Source organism: Piliocolobus tephrosceles, chromosome 5 (genome assembly GCF_002776525.5).
Source record: "Piliocolobus tephrosceles isolate RC106 chromosome 5, ASM277652v3, whole genome shotgun sequence".
NCBI classification, from domain to species: Eukaryota; Metazoa; Chordata; class Mammalia; order Primates; family Cercopithecidae; genus Piliocolobus; species Piliocolobus tephrosceles.
Window position 1 is genome coordinate 61,532,305 of NC_045438.1, and position 12,807 is coordinate 61,545,111.

Consider the following 12,807-nt stretch of genomic DNA (forward strand, 5'->3'; position numbering starts at 1 on the left):
CCATTCCCACTTCCATTCCCACTTCCATTCCCAATGAACATTTCCCTTAATGGAATCTTTAATTCATCACTTCCTCCTTTGAATTAGCTTTTTTAGTGCTTTTTGTTTTCATTGAAACATTTTTAACAATCAGCAAATTGAAAGGGATCTTTAAAGTAATTCAGGTTAATCTTGAACCCAAGACCTCAGTCTTCTCTGTAACTCATACGTGGCACTAGCTTCTAATATTATACAATGCTTCCTAGTTTTCTTTCTACTTATGTAGTAAGCATCTGGAGGTTAGGAACTTGGTTTTTACTGTGCTTTTGTTTTCCCTCTTAAAGTTTGGCATGGTTCTTTATCCTTAGAAGATACTGAAAATACATTTGTTGATTGAATAAATGAATCCAATAAGTTAAAAACACATACATTTTCCTCCGAAGACTTTACAAAGGAGACTCACTCTCTCCCCCTTCCAAAGCCTATCTCAACAGTTTCTCTGTTTCCAAGTGTCTATAGATAAGGGTGACTGAAAATACACTTTGCAGCCCCCTCTTTTCTTTTTATAGTTCTGTATTAGCCTTGGTTTTTATTTTCCTACATCTTGAAATTATATTTGGAATTTCTTTCTTTTGCATGTATGATAGCTGATGCATGAATTTTAATAGAGTTGTTGAATGCTGATCATGTTTTTCTATGGTAGTTTAGAAATATTTAGGAAGGAATATTCCATTCGACTTATTCACATGAAGGCGATTATGTTGTGGTTTGAAATTTTATATAAAATTTTTCAACCACATAAACTCTCTGCAGGTTTAAAAATTATTAGTTTTTCTATGGGATGAATAGAAATGATAGCTTTAATTGCTTTGTAATTATTTGTATGATATAATTTTGCAAATAAGGTGTGTTTCCATAGCAAGGATGTTTATATAAAGTTAGTGCTGACTTCAATTATGTCAAATGCTTTAACTCTGTAGAGGACGCTTAATACTTGATTTAGTTTTGATGAAAATACAAAAATGATTTTTCATATAAGAACTTTTGTCCATTTTAGAGCATGTCAAAAGAATAAACATGGTAATTTGAATGCTCTATTTTTATTTCTAGAAACCAGCAAATATCCTAGTAATGGGAGAAGGTCCTGAGAGGGGGAGAGTCAAAATAGGTAGGTAATTATTCCTAAAATAATTTATTTAAAAACTGAAGTTAACTGCAAAGGTGGTTTCCCCTCTTAATGCCCTTATTTAGGTAGTTAATTTTAAATTTACTTTCTCTTATTATTGTTAGAAAAGATATTGGAAAATGTAGAAAGATAGTCTGCAAAACTCCCAGGCTTGCCTGGCGCAGTGGCTCACGCCTGTAATCCCAGCACTTCGGGAGGCCGAGGCGGGTGGATCACAAGGTCAGGAGATCGAGACCACGGTGAAACCCCGTCTCTACTAAAAATACAAAAAGAAGCCGGGCGCCGTGGCGGGCGCCTGTAGTCCCAGCTACTCGGGAGGCTGAGGCAGGAGAATGGCGGGAACCCGGGAGGCGGAGCTTGCAGTGAGCCGAGATAGCGCCACTGCACTCTAGCCTGGTGGACAGAGCGAGACTCCGTCTCAAAAAAAAAATAAATAAATATATAATAAAAACTCCTAGGCTTTTCCCCAAAATAGGATTCTTTAGTTCTAAGTTGAGGCATCACTGGAAATTGACAAGTAAGTTCACAAAAGCATTCGATTCCCATACAATAACCCAAGCATGTGTTTATGTCACCACCACTGTCCTGCACAGCCGCCTTAAATATAATCCTCTAAATCTTAACCTTTGTTTCAGGTTTACCAAATATTCTCTTCCTGAATATTTTCCTCCCCACCCTGAGCGAATTCATTTAAACTTTCACAGGTTCTCCCTACGTCACCACACCTGGCCTGCATATCTTGAGCCAAGTACTCACGTATCTTTGCCAAATGGATACATATGTTTACAGACTCTCTTAGCTGCCTCTCTTCAATTGAGGCACTAGCAGGAATCTTATTTGTATATTAAGATTTCCTTTGTAATCCTGAATGTTCTAAAAAATAATCGGCATCATTTATGCCTATTACATATTTGGGGAGAAGATGAGCTAATAAATGCTTTATTCTAATTTCTTCTTTTGAGACAAGAGTCTCTCTCTGTTGCCCAGGCTGGAGTGCAGTGGTATGATCTTAGCTCACTGCAACCTCCACCTCCTGGGTTCAAGCAATTTTCCCTGCCTCAGTCTCCCAAGTAGCTGCGACTCCAGGCTCCCGCCACCATGCCTGGCTGATTTTTTTGTGTATTTAATAGAGATGGGGTTTCACCATGTTGGCCAGGCTGGTCTTGAACTCCCAACCTCAGGTGATCTGCTTGCCTTGGCCTCCCAAAGTGCTGGAATTACAGGCATGAGTCACCACGCCCAGCCTACTCTAATTTCTTTTACTAGAAATTATATTTATTGAAAGTTGAATGCTTTTTAGAAATATGTTAAAATGTATTCATCAGCGTGATTTATTTGCTATTAGAATATACCATGCTAAAGGTGATGCAGAATTGTGCTGACTTGACCTGCTACAAATTCATGCTGCCCTATTTCAAGCCTGCCCTACTGTTTGGTTTTCTACTTCTTAACTCCCTAGCCCAGTTGCTAAAGAAGCTGTTCTAAACCAACCCTTTTCTTTGAACACTTCTATCCTAAATTTGCTGAGATTATCAGATTCATTCAAAAGTTTGATGTTAATTAAGTAGCTGGTAGCTTTCTTTCTCTTCCCTTCTCCACTTCCACCATACTTTCTCACTTGTCTCTATTTTTATTTTACTCTTGCACACCTTTTCTTAGAGGCATTTATTGAGTTCCTATTTTTTTGCCAGATACAGGTGAAAGGGAGGTAAAGGATGGTCTCTTCTGTGAGAGACAGTAAAATGAACAGTTTACTATACATTGCAATAGGTACTTTCATATGTTACCTCATTTATTTTACACAACCACCCTCTGAAGATAAGGAAGACAATATTTAGAGAGGTTATAGCTTCCTCAGCCTGTCAAAGCTAGAACTTGAATTCTAAGTCCTGAAGCTCTTTCCCTACAAACATCCCTGCGTAGTGATATCAGAGCTGTCTGGTGTGACCTCACTGACCTCTACTCTTTGGCTGTACAGCCCTGCCCTTGAGAAAGCCTCTATGAAAGAGAGACTTTCCCTTCCTACCAGTGCCCTTCGTAGCTTCTAAATGTCTTCCTACCTTAATTAAACTCCTCATAGTACTGCCATTTTCCCCTTCTCAAGTTTCTCTTTTTTCACCTTTAAACCTTCATCGTCCTCTTCCCAATTTAAAATAAATCTTGTATCTATCTTGTTTTCTTTAGCACTTGTTCTATTCATTTCCCTTTTTGTTCCTCTACTTTTAGAACACATGATGTTCTACTTACTCTAATTTGTTATAATTTGGCCTCTAATTGCATCCCTTTATCAAAAGTCCTCTCTAAAAGGACACCTGTGACCTCTACCTTACCAAATCAAGTGGCCTGTTTTAATCACCTTTCTCCTTTGCTGCAGTAAACCATTTGTTCTTCTGACAGTCTGGCTTTGAGGGTGTCTTCTCCCTTGGTCTATATGACATACCATAATTCAATTTTTCTGCCTCCCACTTTTGCTGTGACTTTGCATTTTATTCATTCTTGCCTCCTACTCCTACTAACCTGTTGTTTCCAGGCACTGGCTTAGGACATGGCCTCTCTCTAAAATTACTTCTTTAGGAAATTGATAAGTTGTGGCGTCAGGATCATGGATTTATGAAAATGATTCTAAGATCTTGATACCAGAGTCTAATCTCTCACCCTAGCTGAAGTCTTTATTTCCATTTGGATATCTTGCTGGTAACTTACCCTCCATTGTCCCAAACCAAATTCATCATCATCATCTTGTCTTCCCCTTGTTTGTTCCATTCGTCACCTTTCTCCCAGTCACCCAAATCTAATTTCTTCTCTTAGTACTCCTTAACATAAAATTCTGTACTCTGGCCGGGCCACTTAGTTACCTCACTATTAAGAGTTTTAAGATTGTAATTCTACCAAGATTAGGGATAAAACCAGGGTTAAAAATAAGAAATAATTAATAATAAAGATCTAGTGGACAGTCAAGATAGTTTATTAAATGGATTTTAAATTTTGTTTTAGTAGCCACTATTTTTTTTTTTAAACATTAGTAATGCTGATGCCTATGCCTAATGGTTTGATACAGTGTTCTTTTTTGACTTAAAAGAAAAGGATAGTTGGGCTGGGCATGGTGGCTCATGCCTGTAATCCCAGCACTTTGAGAGGCCAAGGCAGGCATATCACGAGATCAAGAGATGGAGACCATCTGGCCAACATGGTGAAACCCCGTCTTTACTGAAAATACAAAAATTAGCTGGGCGTGGTGGTGCATGCCTGTAATCCCAACTATTTGGGAGGCTGAGGCAGGAGAATCGCTTGAACCCGGGAGGCGGAGGTTGCAGTGGGCCGAGATAGCACCACTGCACTCCAGCCTGGACAACAGAGCAAGACTCCATATCCAGGGGGCAGTGGTGGGACAAGGGAGTGGGTAAGAAAAGGATAGTTGCATGGAAAACACATTTTGCCCTTTGCTATATCTGAGCCTTCCCATTCTCAGCAACCTAAAAACTTGCCAGGCCTTACCTAAAATGCTTATTGCCTTCCTCTTTTGCTGTTCAAAATAATTCAACCTTCAGGATCCAGCCCAAGTCCCACTTTCAATTTAGTCTGCTTTTACAAATGTTTATTGTACATTGTTCCAGATAACATAATAAAGGAGAAATACACCTTCCCCCAGGGAACTTAGCATCTAGTAGAAACCTGTAACAACTTCCTTTATTCTCACAGTACTTATCACTTTTTTGCTTCTACTCTGTATATTTTGTCATCTTACCTTCACGTGAGTTCCTTAGTGGTAGACCTTGTTTGTTGCTGCGTTTCATCATTTGATGCTAATTAGCACCCACACCAGAATTTTACTACCCTTATCCGTGAACTGGAACAATTTCATCCATGTGTAATTTTAGAAAGTCAACTGTTATAGTAATCTTTAGGCTGATTACCTTTTGTCTAAATTAGTAATTATTTGAAAAGTGGTTTGAAACTCTTTTAAAGTTCATAAAATACATGGGAATTGTTTTTAAAAGTATCTATTTTTTCCTTCTGGCCTTGATTTCATCTGTGAGTGAATATATGAGGCTTAGGTAAAACTTAGGAGGTAGAGAATAACAGGAGAAATACTGGCTTTAGCTAACTTCACTTAAAAATGTTTTTCAGTGGATGAAGCAGCATTCCATCGTATTACTTTGTCATCAACAACAATTAGCATTTATTAAATATATAAAACAGTGTCTTGAATATTGTGTAATATTGTAGAATAATAGGTGTAATATTGGTAGAATGAACTTGAATACTTTTGTTTGGTATAGGGAAATGTAGTTTAAAAAGAGTAGGCATCAGCACAGGCTTCCTTTGGATAGCTTTAGTTTTTAAGAGCTAGATACTCCAAAGCATTCTCAAAACAGTCTTACAAATTATTCAAAATCCAAAGAAACAGAATCACTACAGGCTGGGCGCAGTGGCTCATGCCTGTAATCCCAGCCCTTTGGGAGGCTGAGGCAGGCAGATCACCTGAGGTCAGGAGTTCATGACCAGCCTGGCCAACATGGTGAAACCCCATCTCTGCTAAAATACAAAAATTAGCCAGGCGTGGTGGGCACGTGCCTGTAATCCCAGCTAATGGAGAGGCCGAGGCAGGAGAATCACTTGAACCTAGGAGGTAGAGGTTGTAGTGAGCTGAGATGGCGCCACAGCACTCTGGCCTGGGCAACAGAGTGAGACCCCATCTCAAAACAGAAACACAACAAAACAAAAACCCAAACTTTCTATAAATTAAAAAGATTCTTTGCCTATTCTGCTATGTAAATGTAAATTACAATTTTAATGTATGTTATACCATACACATTCGTTTTAGATTAAATGACACTCTGTGGTTGAAAATTTTATGTGCATTTATGCATTTTATAGTACACTGGGGTCCCTTATACTATCAAAATTTGTTATATATATTATGTATTCAAATTACAGAAGCTTATTCTTGTGACTTTGCCTTTGTGACTTGCAATTATCATGTGTATAATTTGTTGGATGTCAGATTTAGTAGTTAAGAAGGTAACTCCTAAATTGTAAAGTGGTTTTTGTTTGAGTACTGGCATCTTTATTTACTATCCCTGTGACCATAGACAAGTCATTTAACTGCTTTGGGCCTTAGATTCTTCATCTCTGAAATAGGGAGCAAAATACTGATTAAACCAGTATTCTTATGAGGATTCAATGAGGTGAAATACGATGTATATATAAGCCATTTGTAAACTGCAAAGGACTTTGTAGATAAAAGGTATTTGTTATTTATGATATCTTAAGAAAATTAGTTTCCAGGATCTTATTGCAGTAGTAATTTTGTTTTTTACTACTTTTATATACCCCTAATATTTCAACTGATTAGCTTTGGTTTAGAGCTTTGTTAAATGCTGAATTACAACAAATTATCTTTTATGTGTTCTGTGTATGTTCTTGAAAACATGCATGTGATGTGCTGATTACCATTCAGCAACTGGCTCTCTGGAGCAAAAAATGTCCCAATTTGTAGCATTTGCTGTTTTCCATGTTGTAGATACTTCTACCATAGCCACTTCCAAATCACCAGTATGCTGTCATTGAATGCAGAATTGGGAAAAGATGTGTGTATATCAGCTCTTGTGAGTTTGTTGGATCTGGCTGCAGCACACACTGAACTAAGATATAGTCAGGTTTTGTTTGTCTGTTTGTTTTGAGACAGAGTCTTGCTCTGTCTCTTGTTTGTTTTGAGACAGTCTTGCTCTGTCACCCAGGCTGAAGTGCAGTGGTGCAGTCTCAGCTCACTGCAACGTCTGCCTCCTGGGTTCACGTGATTTTCCTGCCTCAGCCTCTTGAGTAGCTGGGACTACAGGTGCATGCCACCACACCCAGCTGATTTTTGTATTTTTAGTAGAAATGGGGTTTCACCATGTTGGCCAGATGGTCTTGATTTCTTGACCTCATGATCCTCCCGCCTCAGCCTCCCAAAGTGGTGGAATTACAGGAGTGAGCCACCGCGCCTGGCCACAGTCAGTTTTTAGATGTATAAGCATACAGAAGTCATCATTAATCAGGGAGACTTTTGAATTGTTTTATATTTCAGAAACACTTAAGAACGTTTTTATAACTGTCTGTGAAAGCCAGGAATCTGAAGTCAGACCTGGATTCTAATTCTGCCTCTGCACTTACTAGCTATGTGACCTTAGGCAAATCAGAATATCTTTTTTGGGGGGCAGGGGATGGAGTCTCACTTTGTCACCCAGGCTGGAGTACAGTGGTGTGATCTCGGCTCACTGCAGCCTCCGCCTCCTGGGTTCAAGCAGTTCTCCTGCCTCAGCCTCCCAAGTAGCTGGGATTACAGGCGTGCACCACCATGCCCAGCTAATTTTTGTATTTTTAATAGAGATGGTGTTTCACCATGTGGTGCAGGCGGTCTCTAACTCCTGACCTCAGGTGATCCGCCCACGTCAGCCTCCCAAAGTGCTGGGATTATAGGCGTGAGCCACCACGCCAGCCCAGAATATCTTTAAGCTTCAGTTTCTTCATCAGTAAAACAGGCACAATAATAGTATCTACTTCTGATGGTAGATAATAAAGGTAAATGAAGTAATTCCTTTCTGGTACCTGGTTTAGACCTCTGGTTAAAAAGGGAGGAAAAGGATCGCGTTATAAGGTCAGCAGCTATTGTTGTCAACCTTGCATGGTTCTAGTAATGCATGTCAAACTGAATTTTACACTTGATCTTAGCCAAAAGGGCAAGAAACAATCAAACTGAATTTTATGTTAATTTATTTTATTTTTTTAGCTGACATGGGTTTTGCCAGATTATTCAATTCTCCTCTAAAGCCACTAGCAGATTTGGATCCAGTAGTTGTGACATTTTGGTATCGGGCTCCAGAACTTTTGCTTGGTGCAAGGCATTATACAAAGGCCATTGGTAAGTTGGTCTAAAATGATTTACTATCTTGGCATCTAACGATCATAAATATAAAATGGTATAATAATAAAGCTACTTGATAAAAACCATTTTATACATTTTTGTAAAAGTCCTATTCTATATTCCTAGATTTCTGGTAGATTTGGATTCTTAACTGTATAGGAGAATATGGTTATTTTAAAAGAAGAAAGCATTTTCTTTCAGATAATAGAGGTGTCAGTATCTGATCCTGTTGAGTTGCTATGGAAACAATAACATGCACATTTTATTTTGTACTTAGTAGCTGTTGATCAGAAGAACTGGAGAGAAGTTTAGAATTGTTTTCTTCACAAAATGAAAAACAAAAACAGGAGTAGTGCAGTATTGGAAAGAACCCCTTCTATTTGGGGAAAAGTTAGTCACATCGTTTAAGCAAGAAACAATATAACTAATCTTTCTGTCTTGCCATTACAGTTATGAGAATGGCAGTTTCTCCATTAAGGTAGGAAATAGAGTCTGGGTAGATTAGCTGTGCTCAGCATCTTGCCATCTCATCAAGTTAAAAAAAAACTGAGTAAGAAAATCTGTTGTAAACACACTCTCTGTAGGATTTCAAGTCTGCCTCAGAACGGCGGCTTCAGTGATGTGCTACCTGGTGACTGCAGTATCCTCAGATGGCCCAGCTGCGAATGGAGGGAGTCATTAGGAGCTGACCCTCCTCAAACCTAGAGATTTCTTTAAAGGAAGGAAAAGAATAGAGTAGGGCAGAGTACATAGTAGCTGTTACAAGGGCTAGTTCTACAAGGTATCCAAATTTCCTAAGTATATTTCTTTAAATTTTCCTTATTGAATTTTCTGTTTACTATTGAATTTTCTGTTACTGGCATTAGTCGCATATCAATTTTGGCTACCTTTAGCTGTTTTTGTTGAATTCTATTTAATAAAGGCACTACAAGTATCAAGTTATTAAAAATAGACAAGCACAATCCTTTCTCTGCTAAACAAGCTTATGAAAAACCTGGTGACATCCAAAGAGCTGCAAAGGAAATTCTCACATTTGGAAAGATTAGACCGATAATTAGCCTATTCATGGGTTAAAGAAAGAAAACAAAAATTAAAATATAGTAAGTCCTCATTCATCAAGACATCTGATTTCTGCAAAACTCAGACACCAGAGCACATTTAGATTTTGTCCAGAGACAGAGACTCTAGTACAGTGCTGGGACATTGTAAATTACTGATAAATACTGCTGAATAGTTTTGTTAAATTAGTGAAAAATCCTCTGAGTAGACTGGTATGTGTTTGACAGTAGAGGAATGTGAGAGTGACATCAAACCCTTACCTGTGCAACTGGGCCTCTCGTAAGGCAGCAGAGCAGAGGCTACCAAGGCCAGGTGTCATCAGTGGGCAATGGCAGCTGTCTGCAAAAGGTGAGGAAAGAACTATGGACAGCAATGGAAGGGATGGAATGGCCCTGAGAGTGAGGAGCTAACACCAGAGCCTGCCTGTGTACATTCTAACCAGTGATTTTTACTATGGAGCTGTATTTTTGAGACTTTTAGAATTGTAAGTTTGTTTTTTCTGTCATTTAGGTCTCTCCTTACCCACTGTTGAAAACAGTCAAATCCCTTAGACAACCTCAAAAGGAACCAGAGGATAGGAAGAGACTGAAAGTAAGCCAGGGAAGGAAAGAGTGTTAGTTGAAAGTAACAGGTGATGCCTTAGAACAGGTTAATGACAGATAACCCAGGGCACGAGGAAGGGAGAAGAGGATGCAGTCTCCGCAGAAATCCATATGCCTTAGGCTTAATCCAAACACTAGGACGGTCTATATCTAGAAGGGAGATTTCCATTAGGAAAAGACACATTCAGTCAAAACCTTCTGTTAAGCTAAATGACTCCCCACCAATGTCTGTCCCACTCTCAGAGAATCTAACACAGCAGGTCCATGCCCTTAGGTAGGTGATTCTGTTGTGCATGACCCATATACTCTGCGAGCCCACACTCTGAGAAGCACAGTTTTATGAATATTTTCTGATTTACTTTTCTCTTGTTGAAATGAAAATAGATGCTTTTTAAAAATAAATGTATTGGATATGAATTGAAAACCAATTATACTTCTTATTCCTCAGGGTAAAGAAAAATGAAATTGAATTTTAACTGGCTTGTAACTTACTTGCTCAGTAAATGAAATTTACCGCTTAAAGATAAAAACATAATCACTAATTTCTAATTTTAGTCAGTTCCTGATTACCCATTCTGGATAGAAGGTAGGAGAAAGTTAAGACAGAAAGAAAGAATAATGCCCAAATCAGTTATCTTAGGGCTTCAAATATGTTAATAGCAGACATTTATAGGTACATAACTTACTCACTTTTTCATACTCTTCTCCATACATGGTCCATGTTAGAAATGAGTACTTAGGGCCAGGCAAGGTGCCTCATGCCTGTAATCCCAGCACTTTGGGAGACCGAGGCAGATGGATCACTTGAGGTCAGGAGTTCAAGACCAGCCTAGCCAATGTGGTGAATTCCTGTCTCTACCAAAAATACAAAAATTAGCCGGGCATGGTAGCACACACCTGTAATCGCAGCTACTCAGGAGGCTGAGGTGAGAGAACTGCTTGAATCCAGGAGGCAGAGGTTGCAGTGAGCCGATAGCACACCACTGCCCACCTGCCTGGGCGACAGGGCAAGTCTCTGTCGAAAAAAGAAAAAAGAAATGAGTACTTTGATTCAGGGCATAGAAAAAAGAGAGTTTAATTATTTGATATCAGTGGAGGTTTATGGAGTGACATTTAGTGGGGGAGGGGAGTGGCAGTGATGGTGGCAGCAGTGTTGGGGTGGGTGTGTGTATGTGTGTGTCAGGAGAACAAGTCATTGATAGAGGAAAGAAACCTGAAAAGTAGCTACAGATGGTGCAGGAGTCAGATGGCCTTTTGAAATTATAGGCTAATAGGAGGCAGAAACCCTTTGAATTTATTGCCATCTGCTATCTGAGGTTTCTTATCTTAGCAGTTCACTGGGAACTCAAGACCCTGGCTCTTGTCCTTTGGATGGAGGACAAACCAGGAATTGGCATGACCAGGCATATGCAGTAGTAGTCCTGGTAGACTGCATAGTAGAGGCGGTAATGAGGAAGAGAGATGGGACCATCAGAGGCAGCCATATCAGGGGGAAGAGTGACAACCAATATGACATGAGAGAGAGAAAAGAATTCAGAAATGGACACTGAGCAGTATTCTTCTTCTACTCTGTAGTGATGGACGTTCATCATGATGATGACCTTGCTGCATCATTAAGGAGGATTACATTGTGTTTTATAGCCTCTTATGGTGCAGGCAATGGTGTAATTAAAAAATGGTTGCTGAAGGAATATGTTTCCATTATCCAAAAGGCTAAATTATGTGGAAGGAAACTGTACCTGAATGCGGTCAAATAAGTAAGGCATTACTGTATGGATTTTTCCATTTGGCAGTTCATTTCAGGAGGGAGCATTCTGATATGTCTTCTAGCTAATGGATATACAGTAGTCCTCACTTATCAGGTGGGAATATGTTCCAAGACCCCCCCAGGGGATGCCTGAAACTGCAGATAGCACCAAACCCTGTATATACTGTTTCTTTGATCTGATAACCCAGACGACCACTAAGTGACTAACCAGCAAGTAGTGAGTATACAGTGTGGATGAACAGAGGGATGATTCACATCCCGGGAAGATGGAAAGCATAGCATGAAATTTCATCACACTGCTCAGAATGGTACACAATTTAAAACTTACAAATTGTTTATTTCTGGAATTTTCCATTTAGTATTTTCGAACTGCAGTGGTTGACTGCAGGTAACTGAAACTGGAGGGCAAAAACTTGGATGAGGAAGGAATAGTGTAATTAACCTTTTTCCTTGTTTAGCTCATCGCAGAATGTGATTCCCATATTTAATAGGCTACTAAACACAGTACTTTTTTATCCCTATACCATAGTTTTTTGTTTTTTCCGAGATGGTGTTTTGATCTGTCGCCCAGGCTGGAGTGCAGTGGCGTGATCTTGAGTCGCTGCAACCTGCGCCCCCTGGGTTCAAAGGATTCTCTTGCTTCAACCTCCCAAGTAGCTGAGACTACAGGCGTACATCACCACACCTGGCTAATTTTTGTATTTTTAGTAGAGATGGGGTTTCATCATGTTGGCCAGGATGGCCTCGAACTCCTGGCCTCAAGCGATCTACCTGCCTTGGCCTCCCAAAGTGCTGGGATTACAGGTGTGAGCCACCGTGCCCGGCCTATACCATAGTTTTTGAATTTTTATCTTTTATTTTATTTATTTATTTATTTATTTGAGATGGAGTTTCTCTCTTGTTGCCCAGGCTGGAGTGCAGTGGCGCGATCTCCACTCACTACAACTTCCACCTCCCAGGGTCAAACAATTCTCCTGCCTCAGCCTTCCAAGTAGCTGGGATTACAGGCATGGGCCACCACACCCAGCTAATTTTGTGTTTTTAGTAGAGGCAAGGTTTTACCATGTTGGTCAGAACTCCTTACCTCAGGTTATCTGCCTGCCTCAGCCTCCCAAAGTGCTGGGATTACAGGCGTGAGCCACCACACACAGACTGTCTTCTTTTTAAAAAATATTTACTAAATGGGATTTAAGTGGGCAAGTCTCACAAAAGTTAATTCACTTATACATTTGTCAAAGCGTTGTGAATATAACATTGTAGTCTCAGAATATAAGCTGCAGTCTTTCAGTGTGTAAATTTTAATAGA

At 39.5% G+C, this 12,807-nt stretch overlaps 1 protein-coding gene across 5 annotated transcripts in view; it reads left to right on the plus strand.

Annotated features, from left to right (window-relative positions):
• CDK19 (cyclin dependent kinase 19) overlaps window positions 1-12,807 on the plus strand; it is a 218,374-nt gene that overhangs the window by 187,034 nt on the left and 18,533 nt on the right. For 4 of the 5 annotated variants that reach the window (XM_023206026.3, XM_023206029.2, XM_023206027.2 and 1 more), the window contains 2 exons: window positions 1,090-1,147; window positions 7,938-8,069. In XM_023206026.3, coding sequence (XP_023061794.1) covers window positions 1,090-1,147; window positions 7,938-8,069 — 190 coding nt within the window. The remainder of the gene's footprint in view (window positions 1-1,089; window positions 1,148-7,937; window positions 8,070-12,807) is intronic. The other variant, XM_023206028.3, reaches the window with a different exon arrangement.